At 35.3% G+C, this 26,359-nt stretch overlaps 1 protein-coding gene across 2 annotated transcripts in view; it reads left to right on the forward strand.

The window, feature by feature from the left end:
- The first annotated feature begins 1,894 nt into the window (after positions 1–1,894).
- Positions 1,895–26,359, forward strand: part of TTC6 (tetratricopeptide repeat domain 6) — a 63,793-nt gene continuing 39,328 nt past the window's right edge. For both annotated transcript variants that reach the window (XM_054827786.1, XM_054827785.1), the window contains exons 1-8: positions 1,895–2,062; positions 2,420–3,577; positions 9,639–9,707; positions 10,558–10,641; positions 15,276–15,406; positions 18,678–18,887; positions 25,540–25,699; positions 26,183–26,287. In XM_054827786.1, the coding sequence (XP_054683761.1) occupies positions 2,765–3,577; positions 9,639–9,707; positions 10,558–10,641; positions 15,276–15,406; positions 18,678–18,887; positions 25,540–25,699; positions 26,183–26,287 (1,572 nt within the window). In that variant the 5' untranslated portion in view covers positions 1,895–2,062; positions 2,420–2,764. The remainder of the gene's footprint in view (positions 2,063–2,419; positions 3,578–9,638; positions 9,708–10,557; positions 10,642–15,275; positions 15,407–18,677; positions 18,888–25,539; positions 25,700–26,182; positions 26,288–26,359) is intronic.

The following is a 26,359-nucleotide window of genomic DNA, read 5'->3' on the forward strand; positions in this document are numbered from 1 at the left end:
ATTCATCTTCAGTGAGGCAATTGAACACTTCATTCCTGTTCTGAACTGCTCTAATGGCCTGGGCAGCTACTGAGAATCCTTCAACGCAGATCAACTACTTCATATTCCACCTTCTGCTCCTCCAGCTACTGTGGGATTCTTGCTAGAGAGAGGGAGAAGCAAACTAGAAGCCAAATAGATAGGCTTCCTAGGATGTATTACAGGGCTTTACTCAGTTATCTTGCTATCAGAAGAAGAAAACCTGCTATTAATTGGGGTGTAATGTGATTGGCTAACGAGTTTTTCATCTTCAACAAGTTTTGAGTTGCATGAGCAAGCTAAAAGTAGGCCATCTAGCCCAGCGTAAGAAGTATTGTTTTCAAGAAGTACACTGGCTACCACCTTGCACTCCAGGAGTACAGTTTGTTAGGGGAAAAAAAGCTACAGAGCTGTAGCTGAAAACTACAAAGAAAGGAGAGGATAATAGAAGACATTTGTCTGTTAGATCAGTGGAGCCTTTCAATTGAGTGACATATTTGAATCCAATATATGCAGTTAGTCCCTACAGTTCCTTGTTATCACATGGACGTTTGGGGACACAAACTGCAGGACACCCCCCCCCCCCATTTATTTTTATCCACCATAACAGACATGAGTGGCTTACAAACATAATTTTGTAAATTGTTGCAGCCCAGAGATTCATGGAAATTGCAGTGCTTTGAGTTCAGATCATATGTGGGAAACTTCCCCCCCCTCCCCCCCTTACTGCTCTAAGCTGCCTTGCTTTGCCTGTGTTCTAGATGACCAGCCTTCTCGGGAACCTGGTCAATGTGACCTTGTAGGTTTGTGCCACAGTTATAACCATCTTGATAGATTAACTTTGACTTTTCACATTTTGTTTTAATTTATATGTTCATTTTTAAAATTTCTTTTCTGCAGTTTGATGATTTTTGGCACATGTTATCATCCCTGCATTTGTTGGACACTGGTATGGTCACACATTTTCTCGGTCCACTTTTACTTCACACTTCATGTTGTGAAAAGAACTACTGTTAAAATTTAACTTTCACCAGACAGCTGTCAAATATACTTGATCCCTCTGTTCTTTGAAGGACAGGCTAGTAAAACTGTAAGACACAGAGTCAGGATTCCTCCCAGAGAACTGGTGTCAGACTTTTTGCTGGTGTTAATATTGCAAAGCTGGTCAGTTTATGGAGTCTGCCCTGTTGCAGGCAATCCCTACTATTGTAAATTAAATCCCAATGACAGAAAATGTATTGAAGATCATAAAAATGCAGCCGAGTTGGGCTTTCATATCCAAGCTGACTCTTTGACAATTGAAAATTAGTTTGACAGGAAAAAATGCATCTGTAATTGCATTCAGGAAGCGGCTGCAGTGCATGCACACAAATGTCCAGCAGTGCCATTTGGTTTTCAGGGCACAACTTTAAAGAGCCCACGACTGACAGCAGAACAAGATTTGCCATACACAGAAGAGAAACGAGGCTACAACGATGCAAAAAACCTCGCCCACACCGTGGCCTTCAGAAACTCGTGGCTCAGCTTGAACCTTTCTAATGACGTCTCCGGATGACGCTAAAACTTGCAGACCTTCAAACATTAGGTCACTCAAGGGAGTAAACTCGCACCAAAGCCCCACACGTAAAAGACTTCACGGCCCCGCCTCCCACGGGGAGATCCCGGCTGTCCCCTGAGCCCGCGCGGTGCTGCCTGCGCGGAGCGCGCTGCCAGACCCAGCCTGGCGTGGCCCCGGCCGGGCCCTCCCCTCCGGCAGGGGGCGCTCGCTAGGGGTGGCAGCCAGCGCTGCCCGCTCTCTCCCCCAGCGGGAGCCTCGTTGCCGGGTTACGGAGCGCGTCCTTTCCCCCGCCCGCCGCCTCAAGAGGGAGCGGCGGCAGCAGCGGCTCTTCCCGGGGCTGCGGGTCCGGCTCGTCGTCGTTCCCGAGGCTGCCAGAGCCGTGCGGGGGGAGACTAGCAGCCCTCCTGCGCAGGGCCGGTAGCGGGGCGCTGCCCTGTGCCGTGCCTCTCCTGCCGGCGGCCCGGCTGGAGGCTGTCAGGCTGTGAGGTACTTTTCTGAGGGGAGGGAGACGCTTTGCCTTCTCGAGAGGGAGAAGTGAGGCTTGGAGGGGTCACTGGGTTTTGTAGGTGGAAAGCTTTGTGTGGTTACTTCGAGAAAAGGTTGAACTTTATCCTCTCTCAGTTTTTGGAGTTTCTGTCCAATTCCCAATTTATGCTCCCCAAAAGAGAAATGGCTCAGTTGTTTCCTTGGGTGGAATGCTAATAACCATTGCTGTTGATTAACTACACATGGTCTGAACAGTCTTGTTAAAATCAAGCCCTTAGCAAAATGAAGTAGTCTTTGAAGATTGGGCTCTGTGTTGGTTTTTAAGATACAAAACCTAATTTCTGTTTGAATTTACAGGTTGCATACAGTAGGAGAAAATTGCTTAGAAAACATAAGTGCTTTGGACTGAGTTATGTGGAAGAGCTGAATATGATTAAAGAACATGAGACTATATGCAGGGAATCTCAGTGGGATAGTCTGAAGATCAAACAAGCAATAGTTACTGCTCCTAGAAACGTGAGCATTTAGCCCTTATTGGAAGATTTAACACCAGATCAATCGTATCAGTTAAGACCATTATCCTCTCCAGAGGTCAAAGAGTCCACATAAGCTGGTCATGAATATAAATAAAAATATTCCTAATTAATTCATTGGGCGTTCTGAAGTTCACAGAAAATAAGGATATCTTCTGAAGTAAGAGACATGAGAAAACAAACCCCTGATATCAGGGTGATGACTCAAAGAAATAAATCTGTGGAAGAAGACAGTGCTGACAAAAATCAGAGAAGTCTCTCTGAAAAAGTTAACAGAGAAAATGCCACTTGTAGTCATGAAAGTACAGTTGTAAAACTGCCAGTAATAGCATCGTTTGCAGGTACCACTAAAAAAATTTTAATGGTCAAGCACCCATTACCACCTCAGAAGCCAAGTTACTGCAGGTCTAATTTTCATGTTAATAGCTCCCCTGTCTCATTAGAAAAGAGAAAAGCTGTTAGTAAAGTAAAGGATAGAGTGCACATGCTACAGATGGGTTCCCAGAATTTAAAGAGAGATAAAACTGAAGAAATAGATACTCTGATTAAAGTTAGTGATGAATTTAGCCCTACAGATTCTGATACAAGTAAAAACATTTCAAGAAAGGGAAAGATAACCAGGGAAAGCTGTAAGAAGAGAAGCAGAGTGATTTCAAAAGCCAAGCAACAAGATTTAGATGTTGAATCGGGAAAAGTGCTGAGAAAAGGAAGCAAGCAGCCAAGTGTGAGGTCTGCTCGAGAACAGTTGGAAGAGGCAAGAGATGTGACTAGACCAGACGCTTCAAAAATATACGAGAAGAACTTCCAGCAGAGCAAACCTGAAGAGCCTACTTCCACACCAGCATTGCCTGTGAAAGTGGTTGCAAGGTCTATTGATGAAATAATTGCTTCCCTGCAGTCTACTTCTCCATCTCCCTCAGACCAGACGATCAAAGAACTCCTGGAGAGTGTTCTTGGCCAGAACTACAACATAAAAATGGAAGTAGGTGAACCAGAACAAGAGCAATATTTTTCTCTTGGGTAAATATTACTTTTATAAGAGCTGTATATTTTTTTTCCAGCTCTTACAATGTTTTGCAACACAGAAGCCAGACAAAACAAATGGGTTGAGACACTAATGTATCGTAGAATATTCTTCACTGTTTCTTCTGACAGTTTTTTTATGTCCCTTAAAATGAAAATGAGCCAACATAAAAATATATTAAAGCGTAAGCTCCTCTGGGGTGTTATTTTTATTATACTGCTTATAGTTTAATGCATCTTTTTTTACCTGTCTTTTCCCTTTTTCAAGATGACATATTCCAGTCTGAAAGATGAAAAAGTGCATTAAATGCATTTGGGATATTGTTGGAAGTATTGCTTTTTTTAGTTATTGTTTAGCTTGTGAAGTCTTGATAAGACAAATTCTTTGTTGTCACAGTTAGATTGCATAAGTAGCTGTAAGAGAGTCCTTTCAATTAATTACAGCAGGAGATATCAGTAATACTGGGCAACAGGTCTATGCTACAAAAAGCTTCTGTAGATTTGCACCAGAGGGTTGCTGATTCATTTGTTAACCAGACTAGTAACTTACTATCAGATGGCTCTTTGTCCTCTCTTAGCCAGACTGCCAGTTTTGTTCTAGTTCCAAGAGGCCTGAAACTTATGTTACAAAAATCATGATCACGCTTGGTATTCATGCTAGCACTTGTTAGGGATACCATGGAATGAATAGACCCATGGAGGGTGAACTGCTCCTTTTCAACTGCCTCTCCAAGGAAGTATGGAAGACTCGTGATAAGCATATGAACCTGCGTTTTAGGAGATGATAAAGAACATTGTTTCCCGCAACCATCAAAATGCTACCTTTTATGATCATAGAGTATCTCTCATAGAACGTGAGTGTAGTACCTTATGTTTCCCTTATGTGAGATTGACTGTCTTTTGATTAAATACAAAGTTAGGAGAAAAAAGAATCCTGAACTAAGTTAATTTCAGTGTGTAAGTCCACGAGCAGCAACAGTCTGAAACTGCATTTCCAATAGATTTATGTCCTCTGATTTGATTTTCTTCTGTTCTGCTCTTCTGAGAGCTGTTTGTGTGGCTGAGGCATTCACAGTGTCTCCCACTCTGTATATTTTTTGGTGTATTTCAATTGGGGTTGAAATCAGAGAAGACTTTCCTCAATGTGGCAGCATTGAGATGATCCCTCTTCATTGCTTGACTTGTGTTTTAGTAATGTTTGGGACTGTTCTCTTTGGTTGAAATTTGCTACCTGGATACAAAACTACTTTGGGCAGATGGGAAGAGGGTTAAAGAAGATCCTGGATCTGGAAAACCATTTCTTGTTCAACTTATCCAGAATAAGTGATTAATAGCATGTGCTGTGTTGTGTGTTTTTTCTTACTCTTTTATAAATTTGGCTTATGTTCTAGGTAAGTTTTAAAAAGTTTGACCTCTAGAAAGTCCTAATGTTCTTAATTTGAAGTGAAAAGAACTGATTTTCTGTTGTTTCTAGTGGGAGCTACTGGGCTCTGAGCTTTGAAAATCTGGCTTCTGGAGTACTGTGATCTTTAAGTCCTTATTTCTAAAACTTACATCAGTCAGGAGCAAAGTAAAATGAAAATTTGAAATTGGTGATGACTTTCTGGTCCAGTTGTTTGTTGTTTAATGTTTTTTTAGGTATGGAGATATGGACATTGGTGAGGATGAATGACACCCTTGCTGCTTACTTTTTTTCAATCAAAGGCATTTGCAGCAGGTGTCTTTTGAACTTAAGTGACCTTATAAATAAGATGAAGACTCTAGCAATTCTTTATTATTGTTATGCATGGTTTATTTTCTTTACACTGAGCTTCAAGGCTTGCCTGCTCTAATGAAGTAAGAAATGTATTCTTTTAAATGAAACAGAAATACTTAAGAAAAGCACAGAAGTACTAAAATGAAAACAAGCTCTCAGAATTAAATGTGTTTTTCCTTTCTTACAAAAAAAAAAAAAAATTCTGTTCTCTGTATCTTAGTCTTGATCTTGCATTAATAGCATTGATAGCTTGTGATCTTGCTGTGGGGGCTGAGTGCTGTTTTTCCCCCAGCATCAAAAAGAGCATTGTCTGGGGAATGGAATGCCAGGTCAGTGGGACATTAGTACTTAGCTCTGTTTCCTTTGAGGGAAATCAGTTATGAATTATGATTCTTACCACATTTTCTGTTAAAAAGTAGAATTTTTATTATAAGACTAATATAATTTCCAATGCCTGGAGTAATTTTGTTGTCTTGAGGCTTGTTGCTACCCCTGAAGTATATTGAGTTATTAAGATATATGTTGGATTTAGTATCCATAGGAGGGTGTTTATATTAATTTCAGAAATGCATTTTCTTGGTATTCAGCTTGATGTTCAGCTTTCTTGGTGATGAACCTGCAGCTCATCATCTTTAGTTAGTTATTGTTTTCAGCAGATCAGTTCTTTGGTACCTCAGATGAGCTTGTGAGGGTGGCAACTAAATGAAAAACATTTTTGTTCTTGAAAAATAATATAAAATTTGAATGCTTCTATTAAACAAGGACTATACAGTGCACCATACTAGCAGGAAGACAGCATAAAATATACTTTAGTTTTAAAAAAACACCTCTAGCTCTTGTCAGCTATTCTCAGTAGTGAGCCTTGAGAAGATTTTCTCTGTAATGCATTAATACTTTCTCAAAAGTGGTTTGATGGAGACTAATTATCATTAAAATTCAGAAGGAGAGAAACTTGCATTTGCTTTATATTTATAAGCAAATACAAACAAGTATTTGCTTATAACTTTAAAGTATCTCATTATTTGCTCTATATGTTCTTTATATTTCAGCTGACATCAAAATTACGCAACAGATCGTATATTGCTTTCTGATAAAACAGTATTTTTAAGAGGCTTATTGAAAACATTTCATTTTTCCCCCTTTTGGTACTATAAGGTGTATTCTAAGTGTCATGGAAATGAACAAGAGACTTCAATTTATTTCATTTAGTTCCCTTTAAATGGGAATATCGTAGCTCTTCCTATTGGTTTTCTCATTTTCTTCTTACAGGTGGCTTATGGAATGTTCTTCTCATGGTCTTAGCATCCATTAAAATGTAGCTAAATCAAGACCATGATGCCTTTTATTATGAGTTTGCTATTATGTTATTAATTCAGGAAGCACACATTATTGACTAGGCTCAATAAGGTTAGTCATAGCAAAGGCTATGGCACTTCCTGCCACTTGCTGAAGGAAGCTGCTCAGTCTTCAGGGGTGGACACTACCATTCCTGGATACGTGAAAATTTTTTTCTGGAATAGTTAACTCATATTACTTTAGATTTTTTAAAAAAGATGTTTTATTTTCATAATGGCAAGAAACTGCCTAGGGAGAGATGTTGGGCTTACATGTGTGAAGTTCTGAAATCTGTTTATTTCTTCAGATTTACCAGTGCAAGTAATTAAAAAAAATCCAGTTGTGCAGTTTTTTATGTTTTATCAATTTCCAGTTCCTTACGATCATTAGGCCCACATCATTTACGCTTGTCTTAAAAATGCTACAGGCTTTATGGGGCAAGGACTATCTTTTTACCCTGAAGTCTAACAAAATGGGAGACTAATCCTCATTAGATTAGTAAACTGCTGTTATAAGAATGAATTGGTTTTAATCAGATAGTTTGTAATCTCCCAGAGTTTCAGGCTTTGTCAAAGGGGTACAAGGTGATTAACTATGTTTGTGTATAAATAATTTGTATAAATTCACCATGTTAAAATAATATTTTAAAATATTTGTATGTTCACAAATCTAGATTGACTTTGTTTCGTCATTTATCAGGGTTTTTCTGCACTGGTGACAGAGACTTTTCTTGTCAAAACAGAGTGGAAAGTAATTTATTTGAATAGCATGTAACTATCAAATGAGGAATCAAAGAAATGTAAGATGAAAATATTTAAATAAGATAAATTTAGAGGCAATTATTAAAAAAAACACCCAACCAAACAACAAAGAAAACTTGATTTTCTGTATGTCAGGACTCACGATGAGTCTTTTCAGCTACAAAAGATACCACAGACGTACCGAGATGACTGAAAATGTTAAAATGGTTTGTAATGAACTATCAAGGTGCTCAGGTACCTAAATAGTTTTCTACACCTGCAGGAGGTAGGCTATGGCTAATAAAACTGGTTTTTTTATAGGTCCAGTGGAAGTTTCCATCACAAGGTTAAAATATCAGTGCAGGAAACAGCTTCCTCAAGAATGGGCAGAGCACTCAAGAACAGATTCCCACAGGAATTAAGAGTTGGCACAGTTCTCAAAACTTTTATTTCCCAAAGTTAAATCACACCTCTTTGGCCTTGTTTTTGTTAATGCAAACACACAGCCAATAGTACATATATAGACAGTACACATAATTTTATTAAAATAACACAATAGCATTGTGCCTGCGATTCTCCCGTGGGGAGCAGACAAAAGAGAAAACACCGCACCCAACAAAGGAAATCAATCACATAACATGTACAGGTGTCTAAAATGAAATTGAGATAATATTTGCTCATATAATTCTGTTGGTTTTGACAGAACAGGAAAATTAATATGTAAAATTGTAATTTACATATTATGCAATAATTTAGAAATGTAAGTTGAGCCAATCTGGTTGAATGAAAGGCTTTCTGAAAATTTCTCTTTGATTCCATGAATTAGATAATAAATTGTATGGGGAAAGAATTACAGTCAGCTAAGATGGATTGTTATAATTAATAGTCCATGCTAATCACCATGTTTGAAAATATGCTGGTGTTGTAAAGAGGAAGAAGGTTGTTTGGCATAGCTTGAGAAGATAATGCTGAATCTGTTCATTTTGTTCTGAGTTGTTACTACATTCCTCTATTTTAGTTCCTTGCTCTCATGGTGATGAAAAAAATATGTAATATGAATTGGTTTTTTTTCTTAAGCTGTCTTTTCTGTCAAAGGTAGATAAATTACTAAAGCTTTGGTTAAAAGCAAAACACCAGTGTGTACAATCTTCTCCAAGGCCATAGCTTTTTATTGCGTTATAGTTTACATTTTTGTGGTAGTTTATGCATCTATCACTTTGTGTTGGCCTGAAGACTCCTTTTTTCCTTTTCATTTTCTAATATGCAAGGAAAAAATGTTACAGCTTGGAATATGCTTCTTGCATAGTATTAAAGTTAAATGCAAAAAATCCTAGGCATTACAAAAATTATTATTTTTAGATTGCTAGGTAGACAATACATTCAATTGAATAAAAATTGTACTCTGTGGAAGATTCTTACATTAAAAGAGCAAATGAACATTTGCAGTGCCAGCAAAGGATTTTTTTCATGACGTGACAGACTTTCTAACACATATTCAACTGATAGCTTTAATGCATTCTTGCATCAACTTGTGGATCTGAAATATTTTCCCCAGAAATATTTAACATTCTGTAGCAATTGTAAAGAACTGTATTCTAAAATGAAATGTAGTTTAGATGTGATACTTCTGCTTGTTACTGTTATCTTTAAAACTTGATTCCTCAAGCCAGTGTATGGCACAAAGGGTAAAGTATGTGTGTGCTGAGTTACATACACGTATGCTAACCAGGTGCTTAGAAAGCACCCTGTCCTTAAAACTACCATCTGTTTTGAGACCTGTTGCTGTGTTTTATTTCTTCTTTTTTCATACAGATATACTGTAACCAAAAGGGGACTTGTTGTGCTGGTCCTTTGAGAAAGAATAGCTTGTAGTAGCTTTTCTCCTGTGGAGAAAATGATTAACTGAAAATTGCACTCAGCTTTTAAACTTCTCTACTATAAGCAGTTCCAGGTGGAAATTAACTTATAGTAAAGGGTTAAGGATGGGTGTAAATGTTTGCAAAAAATGAGCCTAAGATCATTTGTCTCTGAATGTACTTGTTGCTTTCAAACTATTTTGTGTAATGAAGACCCAAACTTTAGTTTATGCATATATATTGTTTTGATGTTTTGTTCTGTAAGGTAGTATGAATATTATTTTTTTAGCATTCGTCTTTGACACTAGTTTTCTTCTCTTGCTCATACAACAGGCACCAAGGGAACATGAGGAAATAAAAACTGAATCTCAAGTCCTGCCAAGTTTTCACCAAGCAAGCCTGGTAACATTCTGCATTATCTAGGAATGTTAAAATATAATAAGTTAATAGTGCTTCTATTTGCTTGCAGAGTTGTTAAGATAGGTAGTTCATATTTTAAACTGATAAAACTGGGAAGGAAATGAAATAGTCCTTGAAAACATTTTGGTACTTCATAAATCACAAGTATACCTTTATTTTTCTCTCTTTCCCTTTTGTCTCTTGTTCATTCCTTTACTTACGGGGTTTGATTCTCCAACTGCTGGATATAAAGCATTTCACTTTTATTAAGTAGCATGCCGATTAGGGCAATGGAGTCACAAGACATTCATCTATATTCATATATATTAGTGCCCATCATTCTATGCCTTTCATTCAAACTGTTTTTAAAATTTAAATATTTAAACTTAGATATGTTTGGGGAATTGCTTAATGTTTAGAGGCATTAATGATTTATTTGCTTTAAAGGATCATAAAATATAAATATCATAAAAAGGACCAGAAATATAATTTTCTGATGCATGTTTCTTCTTATATTTTGCAATTTCTTCTTGCAAGTGCCATTTGTAGAAGAAACAGACCAGATCTTTGATAAGAAATCTCTATAAATATTATTATTTAGTGTTACTCATTGTAGGTCCTTTGCCTATTACTATATTTATTTTTGGAAATCTAGTTAGCTGTTGAGGAACTATTTGGCTTAAGATGAAATTGATACAATGTTCTAGGTGCTTCATAAAATACATGGATGATGAAAGAATAATAACATATAATAAATATTGTACTGAATTACCTGTCAGGGAGCACAAAAGTGTTTTATAAAAATATTGTATGTTCACCTGTTAAATTGATTCCCCCCCGCCCCTTCCCTCAGAAGACACCAGTAGTTCAGAAAGAATCTCAAGCAGCAGAAAATGAATCTCAGCCTAAATATGAGCTGTTAACATATAATAAGCAGGTAAGCACATTTAGTACTATTGTGAGATAGTATTAGTTTTCCCATGCTTAAGGTTTTGATGCTTTAGAGCATAGAGAGGTCTGCAAGCTGCTTCCTTACCACCTGCCCTTTAAAAGATTTTCTATAAAACAGGTCTTCATACTGGTCTTGCAGCTTAAGGTTCGAGGAAAAAACAAATCAAGGTTCATTCGGTCAGATGTTGGGTTAGGCTTTTCTTTATGAGATTGGAAAGAAGATTACAAATGAAACAACATATAAATAGAATCCTAATCTACATTTAACACGTGGATGCCTTCCTGGAAAATGGCTTAATGCTCAATATCGTTTTGGTTTTGTGTTATTTCGCACATGACAAAACCTGTCACTAGAATATCAACTCTATAAAGCTTAGATTTTTAGTAGAGAGCACATATCAAGTTTATAGAGATGGTACAACAGAGGACAAATCTGTTGCTAGGACCAAATAATGTCTTGTCCCATACATTGTCAGTTTGTAACATTCTGGTATTTCAAGGCTATAACCGGATACTAAAATAAACCCCTAACCTGGTTCCTTCTGCAGCTTAGATGTAAATGATTACTTTGCCTTAAAGTTACTATATATGCTTATTGTAAAACAGACTAACACTATTTATTATGTTTTATAATGGATTATACCATTATAGAGAAGGACAACCAAGAATGGGATATGTTTCCACTAGGCAGTGTTACGCACAGAGATACCAGATAGCCTTGGCCTAAACTTAAATAAATGAGATGAAAGCAAGGTTGGATAAACTACATGGGAAGACAGATACAGGTGTTGAAAAGAAGGGGATAAAGGGACCAAAATGAGAAGAGGATGAGACACACATGTGGAGTGCTTGTTAATGGCCCCATATTCCTGAGTATGTTGTTTCAAGGTCTAGTTATCATAAGGCAGAGGTCTAGTCAAAATGACAAACCTCAGTGTCTAAGGACCTTGCTTCAGCTGCTGCTTCAGCTCTTCCCACTGACTGTAGTTTGGCCCTGATTGTCTTTTCAAGCTGCATGGAGAAAGGGATAGAGAGAGGCACCTAGAATTCCAGAGCATTAGCAACCAACTTTCCTGATCAATTTTAGGATAGCCAAGAACCAAAGATGCACATGGCTTACCCCAAAGAGCTAAGGAACAGGGGAGCTCTGGGAGACAGTCACAGGGAGATGACAAACTCCCCATCAGTCCTGGCACTGCATTCTGCAATGGGGCTGCAGTGGACATGAAGTAGAGCCCTAAGTGACCTGGTGATGCTGGTCTGAGCAGTTCCAGTTGGCAGGCATTTTTCTATAGCTAAGGATTCATATTTCCTAGCAACTTTTGTGGTAGCTGTTAGATGGGTTAGAGTTCTGCTGTTGAAGAAAATGGACGAAAATGAAATTACATTACTTTTAAAAAAATCTGCTAAATTAGAAAGAATACTGTGTTTTGAACTTATTTGTCTGTGTATAGGTCAGAAATGTTTCTAATCCTTCAGTAACTGAAATCTCATGCCATCTGTACTTGGCTATAATGTTTTATATAATTAATATTAATAATGATGTTTGCAGGTAGTTTTCAGAGTATACTCTGCAACATCAATTGATCTGTTGGTTACTAAACTAAATATGCTAAATGATGTGTAAACAATACACAGTACAATGTCACTGATGGTAATTTTTATAATATTTAAGAATATAGTAAGATTATTTATTACTTCTAAATTATATACTATTTGCCAACAGAACAGTTTCCCATTTATTTAAACAGTACTGGGGTACTGTGATGATGTTTTTTAGACAGTATTATTTTGGGCAGCATGCCACTTCTGTAATGCACTGGTGGTGATGTAGCAACAGCACCCATCAGTGTATGTTCAGTGATCTTACAACACAAAGTAGTTTGCAAGATTAGCACCTGAAAAGATAACATACATTTGGTTCCATTTAACACAAGTACTATGTAATTTAAATGTATTATTTAATGTGAAAGTGCATACTTTCACTTTTACACATGGAAAAATAATGGAGACAGAATTTTAGAAAAAGAAATGGTTGTAAGAACCCGTATGTATTAGCTAAATGCTCTATTGCATCCCTAGCAGAACTATTTCTATACAGAGTAATGGCAGTGTACTGTGTATTAGTATTTCTATAGAACACTATTCATTGGCATGTTTTTGTGACATCTTATTTTTGAAATTATTTCGCTTTGCTTAGTGGGCTGCAGGGCCCATGCAATTTCATGATAAATTGATTAATTGTGCAGTTGAACTTGCAAATTTGGTTATACACAAAGCAGATGAAAAAATGCAGTTATTCGCTTTAGTTATTGCAATTTTGTTACAGCTGTAACTGAATTACATAAATATTTTGATTTTAAAAGTTGTGTGTTAGTTCACTGGTATTTCTACAAAGAAAATGATTATATACATTTAAAATGTTCATCTAATAGTGTGTTGGCTCATGTTCTATGATTTTGGGCTTAAAGGAACTCCCTTCTACTTACTATAGTCTCCATAATTCACTAGCAAGAGTGTGTTGAAGTCACCCCACATGATCTGTTTCACAAAAAAAAGACAAGATCACGGAACTTTGCCTTATGAATTTAAAATATTGATGTAATTTTAGTTTTGGAGGTTTTCATTAGCCATATTGGTGTGTCAGACTGACAAATGTTGTTGAGTATCTTCTGTTACCTTGAATATCACTTACATGGCATTTTTTTCAAATTATTTGAGTATCTGGGCATTCCAAAAGCAGGTAATAGCAATGCATTTGATCAGGTTACTTTTTTCTTTAAATTTGACAAGAGGTCATGACAGAAACATTTACCTGACATTCAAAAGCAAAAATCATGGTCTTATATTTGGCTGACTTTAATGATAGTTTCAGGTAGACATGTTACTTTCAAACTTTTCTGTGTTCCTTATTTTTGTTAGCCTATTTTCTCTATGTAAAATTTTGATTGACTTCCAGTTTCTTTGGTAAACATCAAATATCTGATTTTAGTTCTTCATATTTTTTCATGTATGTGCTGATATAAACAGTGGTGTTGGTTTCAAAAATAAACTAACAATATATGAAACCATTTTAGTTTTGAATAAGCCTTTTCAGAAGGTAGTGACTCATTTAGGTATCTTCTACAGTTCTCAGTGTCTTTTACTTGGTGATTAATATACTTGTTTATGAACTATAAACTTCCCTTATTTTTTTTACGCAGTGGTTTCTTCTAAGAACTTAAGTACTGCTGAAGTTATCAGTAGACATAGACATTGTGACCAGTTATATTCTGGGATAAATAAAGCATGTGAGTGGACAAAAAGGAGTAAAATCCTATGCTTTTGTGATTCATTTAACCAGATATATGACTGAAAATCTTAATTAGAAACACATTTGGTCACAACAATTGTATTCTTTGGGTTCCTATAAACTAAGCTAGCCAGCCTTAGAGAAGTAATTACCATGGTGTATCACGAAGAGCTGGGCAAAGGAGTGGACTTACTTTTTATATTGAGAGAGAAAATTTTTTCAAGACAAAGAACTTTGAAATTCGTTTTCCCCACTGTGTTGTTCTGTTTCTGTCTGTTATGCTGTGATTATACTTCTTTCTTTTCTTGAACCTGCTTTGATGTGTTATGTATGCAAGCTTTTCAGTGGAGTTCAGAAGAATCCTTTTTATTGATGGCACTGCTAGTCTGTTCTAGGAAGATGTTTAACAGTTTGCAGGAAACAGAATTGTGGAATAGTTGAGGTTGGATGGAACCTCTGGAGGTCATCATAATATGGAAAAAGCAGCACAAGGGTATAGATTTTGAAGCTGAGTTTCATTAAACAGATGCAGACACTTTGGCAGCAATGATGACTTCAGTAGTTTCTTTTCCTTGCTGTTTGCTCTTGCTCCTGGATTACAATGAACTGTCCCAAGCAAAATTTCTGTGTGAGGATGCTCTACAAAGGGAATCAGATCTGGAGTAATTTCTGCCTTCCCTCCACACTTCTTTTACTATTTTTTTCAACATTGATGAGTTATCTGATCTATTTTGCAATGTGGAAAAACAATTTTTAGTATAGCTAAGCATGTGGTGCTCTTATAGATAGGAATGAGCAGCTGTGGGTGGAAACAGCAGGAATTCCTTGCATCTGTATTCCTGCTGAAGTTCCTGTATTTAATAAACATAACCTTGAAGAAACTTTTCTAAAAATGTCATCCTTTAAACTATGTGTATCTGTTTGAATTTGCTTAAAAATATAATGCAAATTTTAGATGTATTCATGCTCTTCTAAGTTTAATAGTTCTGATAGTAATACTATGATTTTGATGCTCCTTTGATTATTCTTTGTGATATATTGAAATACACTCATCTGATACACTATTCAGAAATGCAGTTTAGGTAGAGCACGTTGGAAATCTTTTATCACACTTTCCTGCTTATTCTATATCCTGAATAGCTGTGGGCGCTGCTGTGATCTGCGAAGTGACAACAGTTCTAAACTACTCTAGTTTAATTGAATTTTCTGATGATCAGAGTTGCTCATGTGCCATTGCTCCTTGTTCTACTCCAGGGTGGGTGTGAAAATATCCATATAACTTATCAGTTTCTAACACTGTGTTTATCTTCTGTTCATGAACATTTTAGGCTCCATCCTTGGATGTGCTACAGGTGGAAGGAAAAGCAATATCAAAAATTAAACCAGCTGAAGTTCAGAAAGAGCTACAAGAGGAACACGACTTGCAACAGTCTTTGCCTCCTCAGGCTTCAAATATCAAGTAATTTTTAAATCTTATTTCATTATTTTAAGAAAAATACTGAAAATACATTGTTATTAGTGCACAGCATGATAGATAAGTTTGGAGAAGAAATAATGCCATCCCCTTCAATTTGGATCTGAACACTTGAAATTTCTGATCTAAATTATCAATTTTAATTTGGTATCACTAGTTTTAATTTGCTACTTTTCTCCTTGAAATAGTTCTGATTTACGGTTTTTAAAATCCAGAGAGCCTATTCACTCCTGCTGTATGCAGATGAAACTTCGCTTGACTGCAGCAGAAACTGAAGTTGCTTATGTGGGGGTTGAAGTTGTCCATACAATTCCAAGCATAATCTAATCAAAATAATTAAAAACAAACAATGGAAAATACCACAAATTTAATATAAGCAATGCCAGCTGTAAGTCATCATCTTTAAATAGAGAAGATGTATTAAAAATTCATTAACTTGAATTTGTATTACAGTCAGTGCTTGTCTGAAATTCAGGAGATTTTACATGGAGAGCTGTAATTTAAGGACAACTGCTTATTACCTTGCTCTTGTCATAGGTTGTATCTGTCATTCTGTAGTAGGAGTGCAGATTACAAAAGTAGTACAGACCGTGTCCTAATTTAACTGATCCTGTCCATCCCATGTCAAGTGAGACTCTTCAGTTTTATGGTCTTCACTGCTAATAAGATCTTTATAGATAGCTCTGTTTAGATGTACCATAGGTTGCTTCTTCACTTCTCTATTGAGAAAAGGGGGGAAAAAAAAGAAGCAGCTTTAATTATTGGCTTTTGTTGTTCTTAGGTCCTGAAAGGTCTATTGGATACAGAAGAGAGCTTTTTTATGGCAGGCCTGAAGTTTGTAAATGGATAATACTTTCAATTAAGTAGCCGAGAATAGTCATGGGAAAAGAATGCTTAAGTTTGTGAAACAGTCAAATTGGCATTTAAGTGACCCTTTGCATGCCATTGCTTATCTGCATTGCTTAAAGATCATTTGGTTAACAAGATTATATATTAAAACAAATAGTGTCAACAGACAATGAGTGTTTTACCTTCAATAAATACTTACTGTCAGATTATCAATGGTGCAGAAACTGCACGATTTTGTAAAAAACCCATATTTAGTGCATTAAGTGAAGGTAATGTAGGCCACACACATAGTATTGTTTTTTCATGTCCCCTTTTTTCAAAGAATGATAAATAGTCTGTTCTAGGAGAGTGTGTGCTGTAAAAACATTCACCTTTACCTGCAGCATGCCCCAAATATTTCGGTTTACATTGATAAAGCATTCAGTTAGTTCATTGAATGAAATTATAAACTTCTATACAAGAGCAGTAATGATAATGCAATTAAAATAACATTCACGTTGATTTTATTTATTGAATTAAATGACAAAACTTAGAGAAAAAGTTCCTACAAAATTTTAAAATTTAAATATATATATGTTTAATTGTGTGGTAATTGCATTGCAGAGCAAATGAACTGAGTTAGAGCATCCTGTGGTAAACTACTATAAGCATTTATGAAGATTATATACTCTCTATTGAGTTAAAGCAGTGTGAAATATTTCTTTCTAATTTTAAATGAATGCGATCTACTAATTAAAGCACTGGTCTCTGATTTCACACTCCAGAACAGTTACTTATTTCCATTTATGCTGTAAATGTATTCAATTAGTTAAAAAAAAATATATTATCCTTTGTGTTAAATGGGGTTGCTGTAAGCATGCCTTAAATCCTAATCAGTTTCATGTATTGTGTGATTGAGTTGCTTTTCAAACTGGATATTTCAATTTTATGTTTAACTTTCACATTTTATTTCATAACCTTGACCCTGTTCTCATTCAGGCAAAAATGCCACTGATTTCAGTAGAGACTTTGGACTGTAAGATCTGGTGAAACTGTCTTAGGGAAGCGTAAAGTAACTAGGCTCTTTTCTATATATTAAAGTTGTATGGCTTGAAAAAAATACTTTGAGCAGTTTTAATTAAAATAAAAAGACTTATGACACTCTTTACTGTTGAGTTGTCATGTGCCTATAAACTTAGCAACTCAAACTATTTTAATGTAATAGGGATATATTTATTATATACTTGATGTGATAATTTGATTGTGAGTCAAATTTCTGTTATATTACACTGATTTTTGTGGTTTTTTCTTTACATGTGTGATTTTTATATTTTACTTTTTTGCTGTCATTATTTTTCAGAAAATGTAAGCAAATACAAAATATTATTTTTGTAAATTGAATATGTATTGCATGATAAATCAATCCTGTGCTTTTCCTTACTTCATTCTCTATTTCTTGCTGATTTCCCCTTTATAATATCCATTTATAACATAAGGCGTAGTTTGCAGTAAAGCAAAAAACCAAGTTGTTGAAAGTTTCATTGTTTCAGGAGAACCTCAGAAAAATAGTTAAACCTGAAAACTATTCAGTGTAATTTCAAAGTGGAATTTCAACAATTTTCATTTGGAATTTTCTCTTAAAATATGAAGGCACTTATGAACTTCAGTTAAAAGTAGCGTATATTTGGGGAGCCATTTCTGAGTTTTTACATCTCAGACATTTTCTGTATACTGCTCCTCACATTGTAACTGTCTGTACGTTAGACATTTATTAACTTTGTAGAGTTCATACAGTAGCCAGAGACTGCTTTTAGAATTTGATCCGTGGCCTGTGGAAGTCAATAGACTTTCATCACCTTCAGTACGACTTAGATTGGAAGGTTAAATGGTACAATTTTTTAGTTATTAACTTTTCAAAGATACTCAAAGACCCAGTGTTTCCTCTAAAATCAACAGCTGAATTGAAAAGCTAGGAAGAAGTTCAAGTGATAGCATACCATAAAACTAATTCAAAGTTTTAAGGGTATTTACAAGGTACTCTGTCATGGGAGAGAATTTGCAGATGAATGTATATGTAACATTTTAACATAACATTTATTCACATACTCAATTTAAGCTGTAAATCTGCATTACTTGGTTTAAGTTTTCAGTGCAGCAAGTGAAAGCTCTACTTAAGTTGGGAAAGTAAAATTGTGACTACTGCATTTATTTTTTACTTTAAAATTACCACCAACATTTTAGCTTTTATCTGTTTTTCTTTTCTAATAATATGATCTCTGCTTTTAGTAGGAATTACTAGGAACTTTATACCAAGTATTTATGTTAGCAACTTGTGTCCTATGGTCTGATGTAGTATTTGATAAACTATGTATTTTAGAATATAGAGAATGGATAGTAAGATTCTTGATTTCTTTGTTTTCCTTTCTAGAAGTCAACATTATCCAGGCATTCATCGATTATGTACAGCTTTTCCTAGTTTTATACTGCCTCCTTATTTACAACTGGTTTCTAGAGTTTATCATACTTTAGACAGAAGAGGTCACAATATCTTATTTACAGCAGAGGACACAGACAGTAAGGAGGAAGAACCAACGTGTTCCAACTATATTTATTTGAAAGAGCAAGCTGAAAGGAAAAGGTATGAACTTACTTATTTGTACATAGAGTTACTATGATTTAATTAATTTTCTATGCTAAAGGATTATGTGTTGAGAAATAACTTCCATGGTGTTTCAGCATTTAATAGTTTCAAAGAAGTGGCAAAGAAAATTATTTGAAAAAAAGTTGCTTTATTTGGTAGGCGTGTTTTAAAATAACTAGAACAGTGGTTCTAAAAGGCTTGTATTTTGCTTAGAATGTAAAATGTTTGTTTTTAAAAATGAATTGCATTTTATAGACATATTAAGTTATATGTCACGATTTAGGTTATAAATATATGAATTTTTATACTTCATTCTACTCACAGGAGAGGTCCCATTGAAATAACAAGAAATACAGAGCAAATAGAGTAGGCTTTCTGTGAATGTAAAATTCTGCAGTAGTAAAAGGTTTAAAGTGCACACCCACTAGCCCTTTATCACAGAGACAATCTTACCTCAATCCTGATTCTACAAGCACTTAGGAACAAGCATAACTTTAAGTAATTGAGTGTAGTTTTGTTGAGCTCAACACATGCACAAAGTTAAGCACGTATAGAACTGGGACCTAGATAAACTTGTCAAAAGTATTCATTGCATATGTAAAAAGTAGTCATGTGATAACTGCAGGATCCTTCATCTTTAATGAATGAGGAGCTGAAGTAGAACAAAATGCATAACAGTTAATTTTTCTAAGGGTGATGCAGCAAGTAAAAAGAGATCTGTCAAAAAAATTGTTCTATAAGTAGTAGTGAGGAAATGTAAATGGATTTTGGAATAAGCCTACTCAGTTTTATCATGTTGTTATATTAACAATTTTTATATTTGATGGTAGTGAATTTCTAAATATTTGGGCTTTTTTCTTTTTTCTTTTTTTTACGTGTTTTGCACTAAAATGATGTGCACATGAATGAATATGAAGCATATTCTTTTTTTCATTGCTTATTACTTTGGTTACATTTTTGCTTTTTTGTGGTTTTCTAGTTTATATAGTAACGTAAAAATATTCAGAATTGGAGCCTTAATACTCTCAAGTTTTTCCTGAGGCTTTTTCAGACTGGCGGTTTGCTACTTATAGTTTCTATGTATCACCAGCTCCAGAAATATAAAATTATTGCTCATAAAATCTGTAGTGATCTGAAGATTGGTAGAGTGGTAAATAAGGATAAGGCTAGGTCAGTTTTACAGGGCAATTTGTGTAGCTTGTTAACTTGGGCTCACTTGAAAAACATGTGTTTTAGTGCAGCCAAATGCAAGGTCATAAGGATAAGAATAGGGAATTAGGGTCATCCTTTGTAGGAGGGGAGATTGTATGCTGAAAAGCAGTAACTCTGAAAGGAGCTTTACAGTCTTGAAAGATAAGCAACAGAAGATGGCTGTGTAATACTCTCTGAACTTTAAATTAAACATGTTTATCTTAAAATAAAGGAGGTGAGACATTAGCAATAATATAGAAAAAAAGTTTTGGGATTAGAAATATTACACAGAGCTTTTCTGTTCCAGGTAAGTGCTCTGACAATGGAGATAGTCATGTTACCACTTGTTCTCTCTCTTGGCTGCATGACTTTTGCATTCTTTTCTGCTCAACAGCACAACTTCCCGTACCTAGAATGGTCAAATAATCTAATGGTGAGTGAGATTTGAATCCTCAGATAAGCAATGAATTCTCATTTCCTGGCTCTGTGCTTCAATAATGAATTATCATAAAAAGGTAGAAATCACCGCTCTGCTTTTTTTCCTGTCCTGTAAAAGAAAAAAATAATCACCTTGCCCTTCCTTGAAAGAGTGGATGCATCCACCCTTAGAAGAGGGCTCCATGTTCTGGATTTGAAACGGAGGGAAATGTCTGCCTGCAGTCCCTGAAAAATCTAAGTTCCGGAGAGGGGCAGCAGATTTCCTGTTGGCTAAATCTATGATTCTTCTTCTATATGAATGTTTGTAGGAATGTTGTGCACTTAATGCACTTAAGTGTTCCAAATACCATTCTAGCAGAAGTGTCGATTCCTGCATGCGATCTCTTTTTCTTGAATACCAGTTCTATATTAAGACATTTAAAAAGATCATTATGTTGTTTTTACACAAGAGATATAGAGTTGGTTTGAATATGTTACCTGCATGGTATAGTTTGTGATGCAAGACGATTTACAAAAAGAAAACATAAGACAGAGTAGTTGAGGTTTCAATCTAGACAAATTGAGAGTAGCTATAAGATTTCAATGTATAGCAATGAAAGTAGCAGCTTCTGAAATTATCCATTGCTTACAGCCTTTAAATCAAAACTGGATTTCCTTCTGAGGTATATCCTGAGTTTCACCCAGCATTGTGAGCTCGATGCAGGAATACTGATGCAATTTTATTATCTGTATTATTTAGAAGGTCAGGTTGGGTAATTGTGATGCTTCTCTCTGACCTTAAAATATGAATCCATAAATTGCTTTATGAAAGTTTTTAGTCATTGAATTCTGTTGATGTAGTCAAGATTACCCTAACCATCAAGGATGGCATTAGTTCAGGGTACAGGATTAGGCCCTGATGTTTCCCTTCAGTTTTTGTGACCTTCTGCTTCTGTCAGGAATTTGGGTAGCATATGAATGTCATTCATGGCCATAATTGAAGTGTTTGCTTTTGATTCAGCAGCGTTTTCTGTCTGTTGGACAGATACAGAGAATATAAGGACTCAGTGAGAATAAGGACACTGATCAGCATTGTAAGCAGGGTTTCAGCATATCAGTAGCCCAGCCATTAACTGTTTTGCAGGTCATGGTGGAAGAGGATTTAAGAAAATTCTGAGAGAATAAATTGAAGGCTGTAGTGAGCTTTTCTCAGATGTGAGAGGCAGCATGAGGGTGGGCAAAAAAGATGTTCAAAAAGGGAAAAAACCCAACCTAAGGAATTCACTGATGGAGTCAGAAGTCCCTGCTGATCTAGAGATGACAAAAAAGGAAAAGCTGTGAAGGCTTTGAAAACAGAGGAGTATCTTATATTTGAATGAGCTTCTATGGTTTTTTTTATTACTTCAAAGGATGGAATAACGTTGAAAGTAAGCAACTATGAGCTTTGCAGTAGTGCTTTCAATGAATCTGAATAGAACAAGGTGATGCTTGCCTAGGCTAAATAAATGGATGTGACAGTAAGCAAGATATGAAATTAGACACCAGACTTTAGCTTTGTAGAGAGATTAGAAAAAGACAATTTTAGAATGTTGTGAATGATACCTGTGTTCTGAGTCTGTGTGAATGATGGAAAGCTAACTATAGTGGTAAAGAAAGTTGTGGGGACGCCATGAAGGATGAAAAGGGAAAGGCTCATAAGATCCTTATCTTTCAGTCTTGCTGAGCTAGCACTGGCAGCTTGACATCCCTAAGAGGAAGATCATCTGATATTTTTGTTGATGTAGAATGGAGTGATTCATTACCATGGAGAGGGAACCTGTACATGGTCTTTGACTCGAACACTACTAGAAATAGAGGAAGAAGAGAAGACAGTAGAGGACAGAACCCCTTGAAATACTCAGGAAGTCGAAGGAGTTAGATGGGAGTGGAACTAGGAGAGATGAATTGTAGAAGCTATGGGAGAACAGGTTTGAAGAAGAGAATGGTTTGGTTTTCAAGAAGTAGCCAACAGGTTGAGAAAATTGAGACTGAGTCTGAGCGTTATGAATTGGTAGAAATTTTTGGCAAGAAACTTTTACATTGAGAGCTACATTCCCTGGAGATGAAGAGAATTAAAGTTTAAAAAGAAGGCCACACCAAAATTCCTTGCTGAATTCGTTTAATCCTCGAAATCCAGAAAACTAAATTCTTTGGAGTACTGCCATCTAGTGGCACCATCTACCACCATCTTCTGTTTTTAATTTTTAGAACTGGTTGCCTTATGTGAGCCTTGAAGGTCAAAGGTATCATTTACCTGACATTTATGTCTGTTTAAACCATTCATGTTTCATTACTGACCAATTCCCTGCATTTAGCTAATTTCCCAAGTGCAAAGGATCTATGTGGGGGTAAGCATGATTTCTGTGTAATAGTGTGCGTAGTAAAATTCAAATTACTTTGTCAACTGTTTAAATAGCAATAGATCTTTTTTTCTACTAGTTCTGAGTTCTGTGAAAGAATCTTGTTTGACTGTAACAAAGTCCAAAGAAGTCTACAGTGGCAGTATTTTATGGTAGATCAGATCAAGAAAGCAATAATATTCTTTCTTTAAAATCTTGTCTTCACTATGAAAAATATCCACATGCTTAAAAATATATATAACTTTTCATGTCTGCAAAAAACGTCCTGCGGAGCAGGGTGTATCAGTTTATCAAGGTGTAAACTTCCTGAGGTCAGCTACAACTCTCTCCTGGGATTGACTGTATTTAGTTCATTTCATCAAATAGCAAAGGTGTCTTGCTTTAGCTCTCCTGTTTAATCTTGGCATATTCTGCAAGCACTGTTATCTGAGAGTTAAAAAAGCTACTTTTTTAGCCATGAAGATAAGTATTAAGCTAAATATATTTTATGAAAGTTATATATGAATAGTCAAACCTGTTCCTGGCAGATATCCTAGAAAAATTTTAATGGGATTTGTAGTTTCATTTTATGTTTGTTAAGATTCATTCATGCAGGAATGCCTGCCTCTCCCTTAGACATTCTGATTTTACAGTTTTTTACCAGCAGATGGAAACAGAATGTTATTAGATGTGTGTCATTATTACTTGGAGCTTTCCTCCATGTTGCTTCTCTCACATAGAAATGAAATGTCTGAATGCTGTTTTGCGTTAACTCACAGTTGATTACTTAGTATAAACTCCTTGAATTGAAAACTGTTTATGACAAAAGTGCCCTAAAAGAGGGACAGCTGTTGTTACATTGTTCACTTAAAACACTTTTAACTACAAATACTAAGGAATATTTTGATTATTTTACACCTTTTTGTATCCTGTATAACTTCACTTGACATTCCTTTTATGCAGACACCCATCTTGAAGAGTCAGAGCCACCAAATACTTAGATGTAAAGAAAAACAAGAAAGGCCAAATACTTGTCAAAAGTTAGGTTTTAAGGTCTTGTTTTTCTTCTCTTTAAGAAATAGATCTTTTGTCAAAGCTTCTACTTGAAGAAAGGAATATTCCAAAAAGAGTTCAAGAACTACTCCCAGATCTATAATCTTTCTCTCTAAGACCTACAACTTCTGGGGTGGTGCTACATTTTAAGGATTCCTTTTTAACTTCCAAATGTACTTCAGAAGGCATTTTGTTTGCTAAATCAAATGGCTGGTTCTCAGTTATGTGGAGACTCGCTGCCCCCCCCCGCCCCCCGCCATTTCCACAGTATCCACAGTATTCTGATAATTTAAATAGGTCGTAAAATGGCAATACAGTTAGCATAGATGAGAACCAAGTCCACTATAGCAGATGTACGTCTGACAGTCAAATTGCAAGTAACAGAAGTTACATACTTTAGTTCCATGAATGAACAAAGAGACTTCATTATTAATTTAGTGTTTGCAGAAAAACTACCCCAAACTTGACTAACACCAGTAGATGTCAGTGTTGGCATATGCCAATGTGCCAATGTTTTGAGGAAAGTGTTCCATGTAATGTGCATTTTAGTGTACATACGTATATGGTTACATGAATATATGAAATTGAGTGCTTGTTCTTTTGTATATATATTACAAATTTCACCATTTATTGCATTCTGTGCTTGTAATTGCTAGTACAATAAGAACTATGTGAGAACTTTAGTAATTATTGTACTGTAAAAGAAGCTACAAGAAGAATAGCAAAAAATGTAAGTGTAACTTCTACACTCTGTTAAATAAAAATATTCATTGCAATTTTATATATAAATCCTGTAAAATATCTGTTTAAGTGATAAATGTTAATACTTGTTGCTACTAATCTCTAAAATAGTTTTAACACCTTGATAGTACTAATATATCCTTCAAATCTGAATTTCTCTTTAGAGGTGCCAGGAACAAAGGAAATAGAAGAGTTTTTACAGGATTTTATATATATGCATATGAATATATAAACATACTTATAAGTTACCATGTTGTGTAAAAGCGTTCACTGTTTTTGGAAATTGAAACTAGATAGATAGGAAATTGGACGGTATAATTACTTCAAACTACAACTTTCTAAAGTGAAATATTCCTTTTGCAAGGCACTTGCCATAGGTAGATTTATTTTAAAAAATGGCAAACAAAAAATAATCAGAATCCAATCCCCAAGTAATCACATAAGAAGCTGATCAAAACCAGCCAGATATTCCTGCTGAAATCAGTTCACTTTGGCATTGAAGTATATCTGTCTATGAACACAGCACTTGAGTGGTGTATTTGCATGAAGTTATGCATTGTATGCATTTCATACTAATTTAGAGCTTAATGTAATATTTTTCTTGTGACTTCTATAATATACACCATGGACCTGATCATCAAAGTGAAATTAAAATTATTTGGTCTGTGGCTACAAAAATGACAAGTTTGGCACCATTGTATATTAAGTGTTTTCAATCTTTAGTTGAGGAAAAAGTTTAATTCATCATTTATTTCTAATTTGATTTAAATTTTACCTAATTTTCTTGATCTTTTAACAACCAAGCTTTTTCTGTGCTGTTAATACCTGACATAATCACAGTAATTTATTCATCTTTTATGTTGCTGCAGAATTTGTTATGAAGGAGTTCCTATTTCAGAGCAATTCCAGAATAATCAGAGAGATGGGATTCACTTTCTTCACCCTCATACATCAAAAAGTCCACATGAATGCCAAAAAGTAGCTGAATATTGTCTTAAAAAGCCACAACTGCAACTGTTGGGAGAGAAAGTAAGAAATAATTTTAATAAATGTGTACAATACTACAAATGAAGTCACAAAATCCAGGGGAAAAGTGTGGTTTTTTAATTGTGTCACAGAACAAAAGAACAGAACACCTTGGAAATAAAGTTCTGCTGATTTTTCAACATTTGACAATATGCAATATAAAAAAATGTATATGGAGTTTTTCATCAATGGGGAGCATTGTTCTGAAACCTCATGTCTCAATTCTTAATTCCTTCTCTGAAGTAATAAAATATGCTAATGTGCTAATTAATAACAAACAGAAACGTTTAAAGAGCAAACCAGGTAGTTCATTCAGGCTGTGGAGCTCTATACCTCTCAGGATTTTGTTGTATTTGGTGGAGTTGTTTTTGACAAAATCATTTTTAGCAGAAACCAGCATTTTTTCACCTAATAGTTCAGATTCAGTACAGACATTTATAAACTGGATTTGTGTTAGTAACTAACTGAATTGTATTGGTTTTGAAGGTTTCCATTTATCCAGAAGCTTTAAAAGTGTTTTGGGCTCCAGCTCCACCAAAATTCTCTGCTCCAATTTCTTCATTAAAGGAAATTTTATTTCCTACATATGAGGTAAATGTTTTAAATGTATTTTTAGTGTTCTTATCTTTTGCAGAAATATACGTCTTTGTCTAACATTATATT

This window comes from Grus americana, chromosome 5, assembly GCF_028858705.1.
Source record: "Grus americana isolate bGruAme1 chromosome 5, bGruAme1.mat, whole genome shotgun sequence".
In the NCBI taxonomy this organism is placed as follows: Eukaryota; Metazoa; Chordata; class Aves; order Gruiformes; family Gruidae; genus Grus; species Grus americana.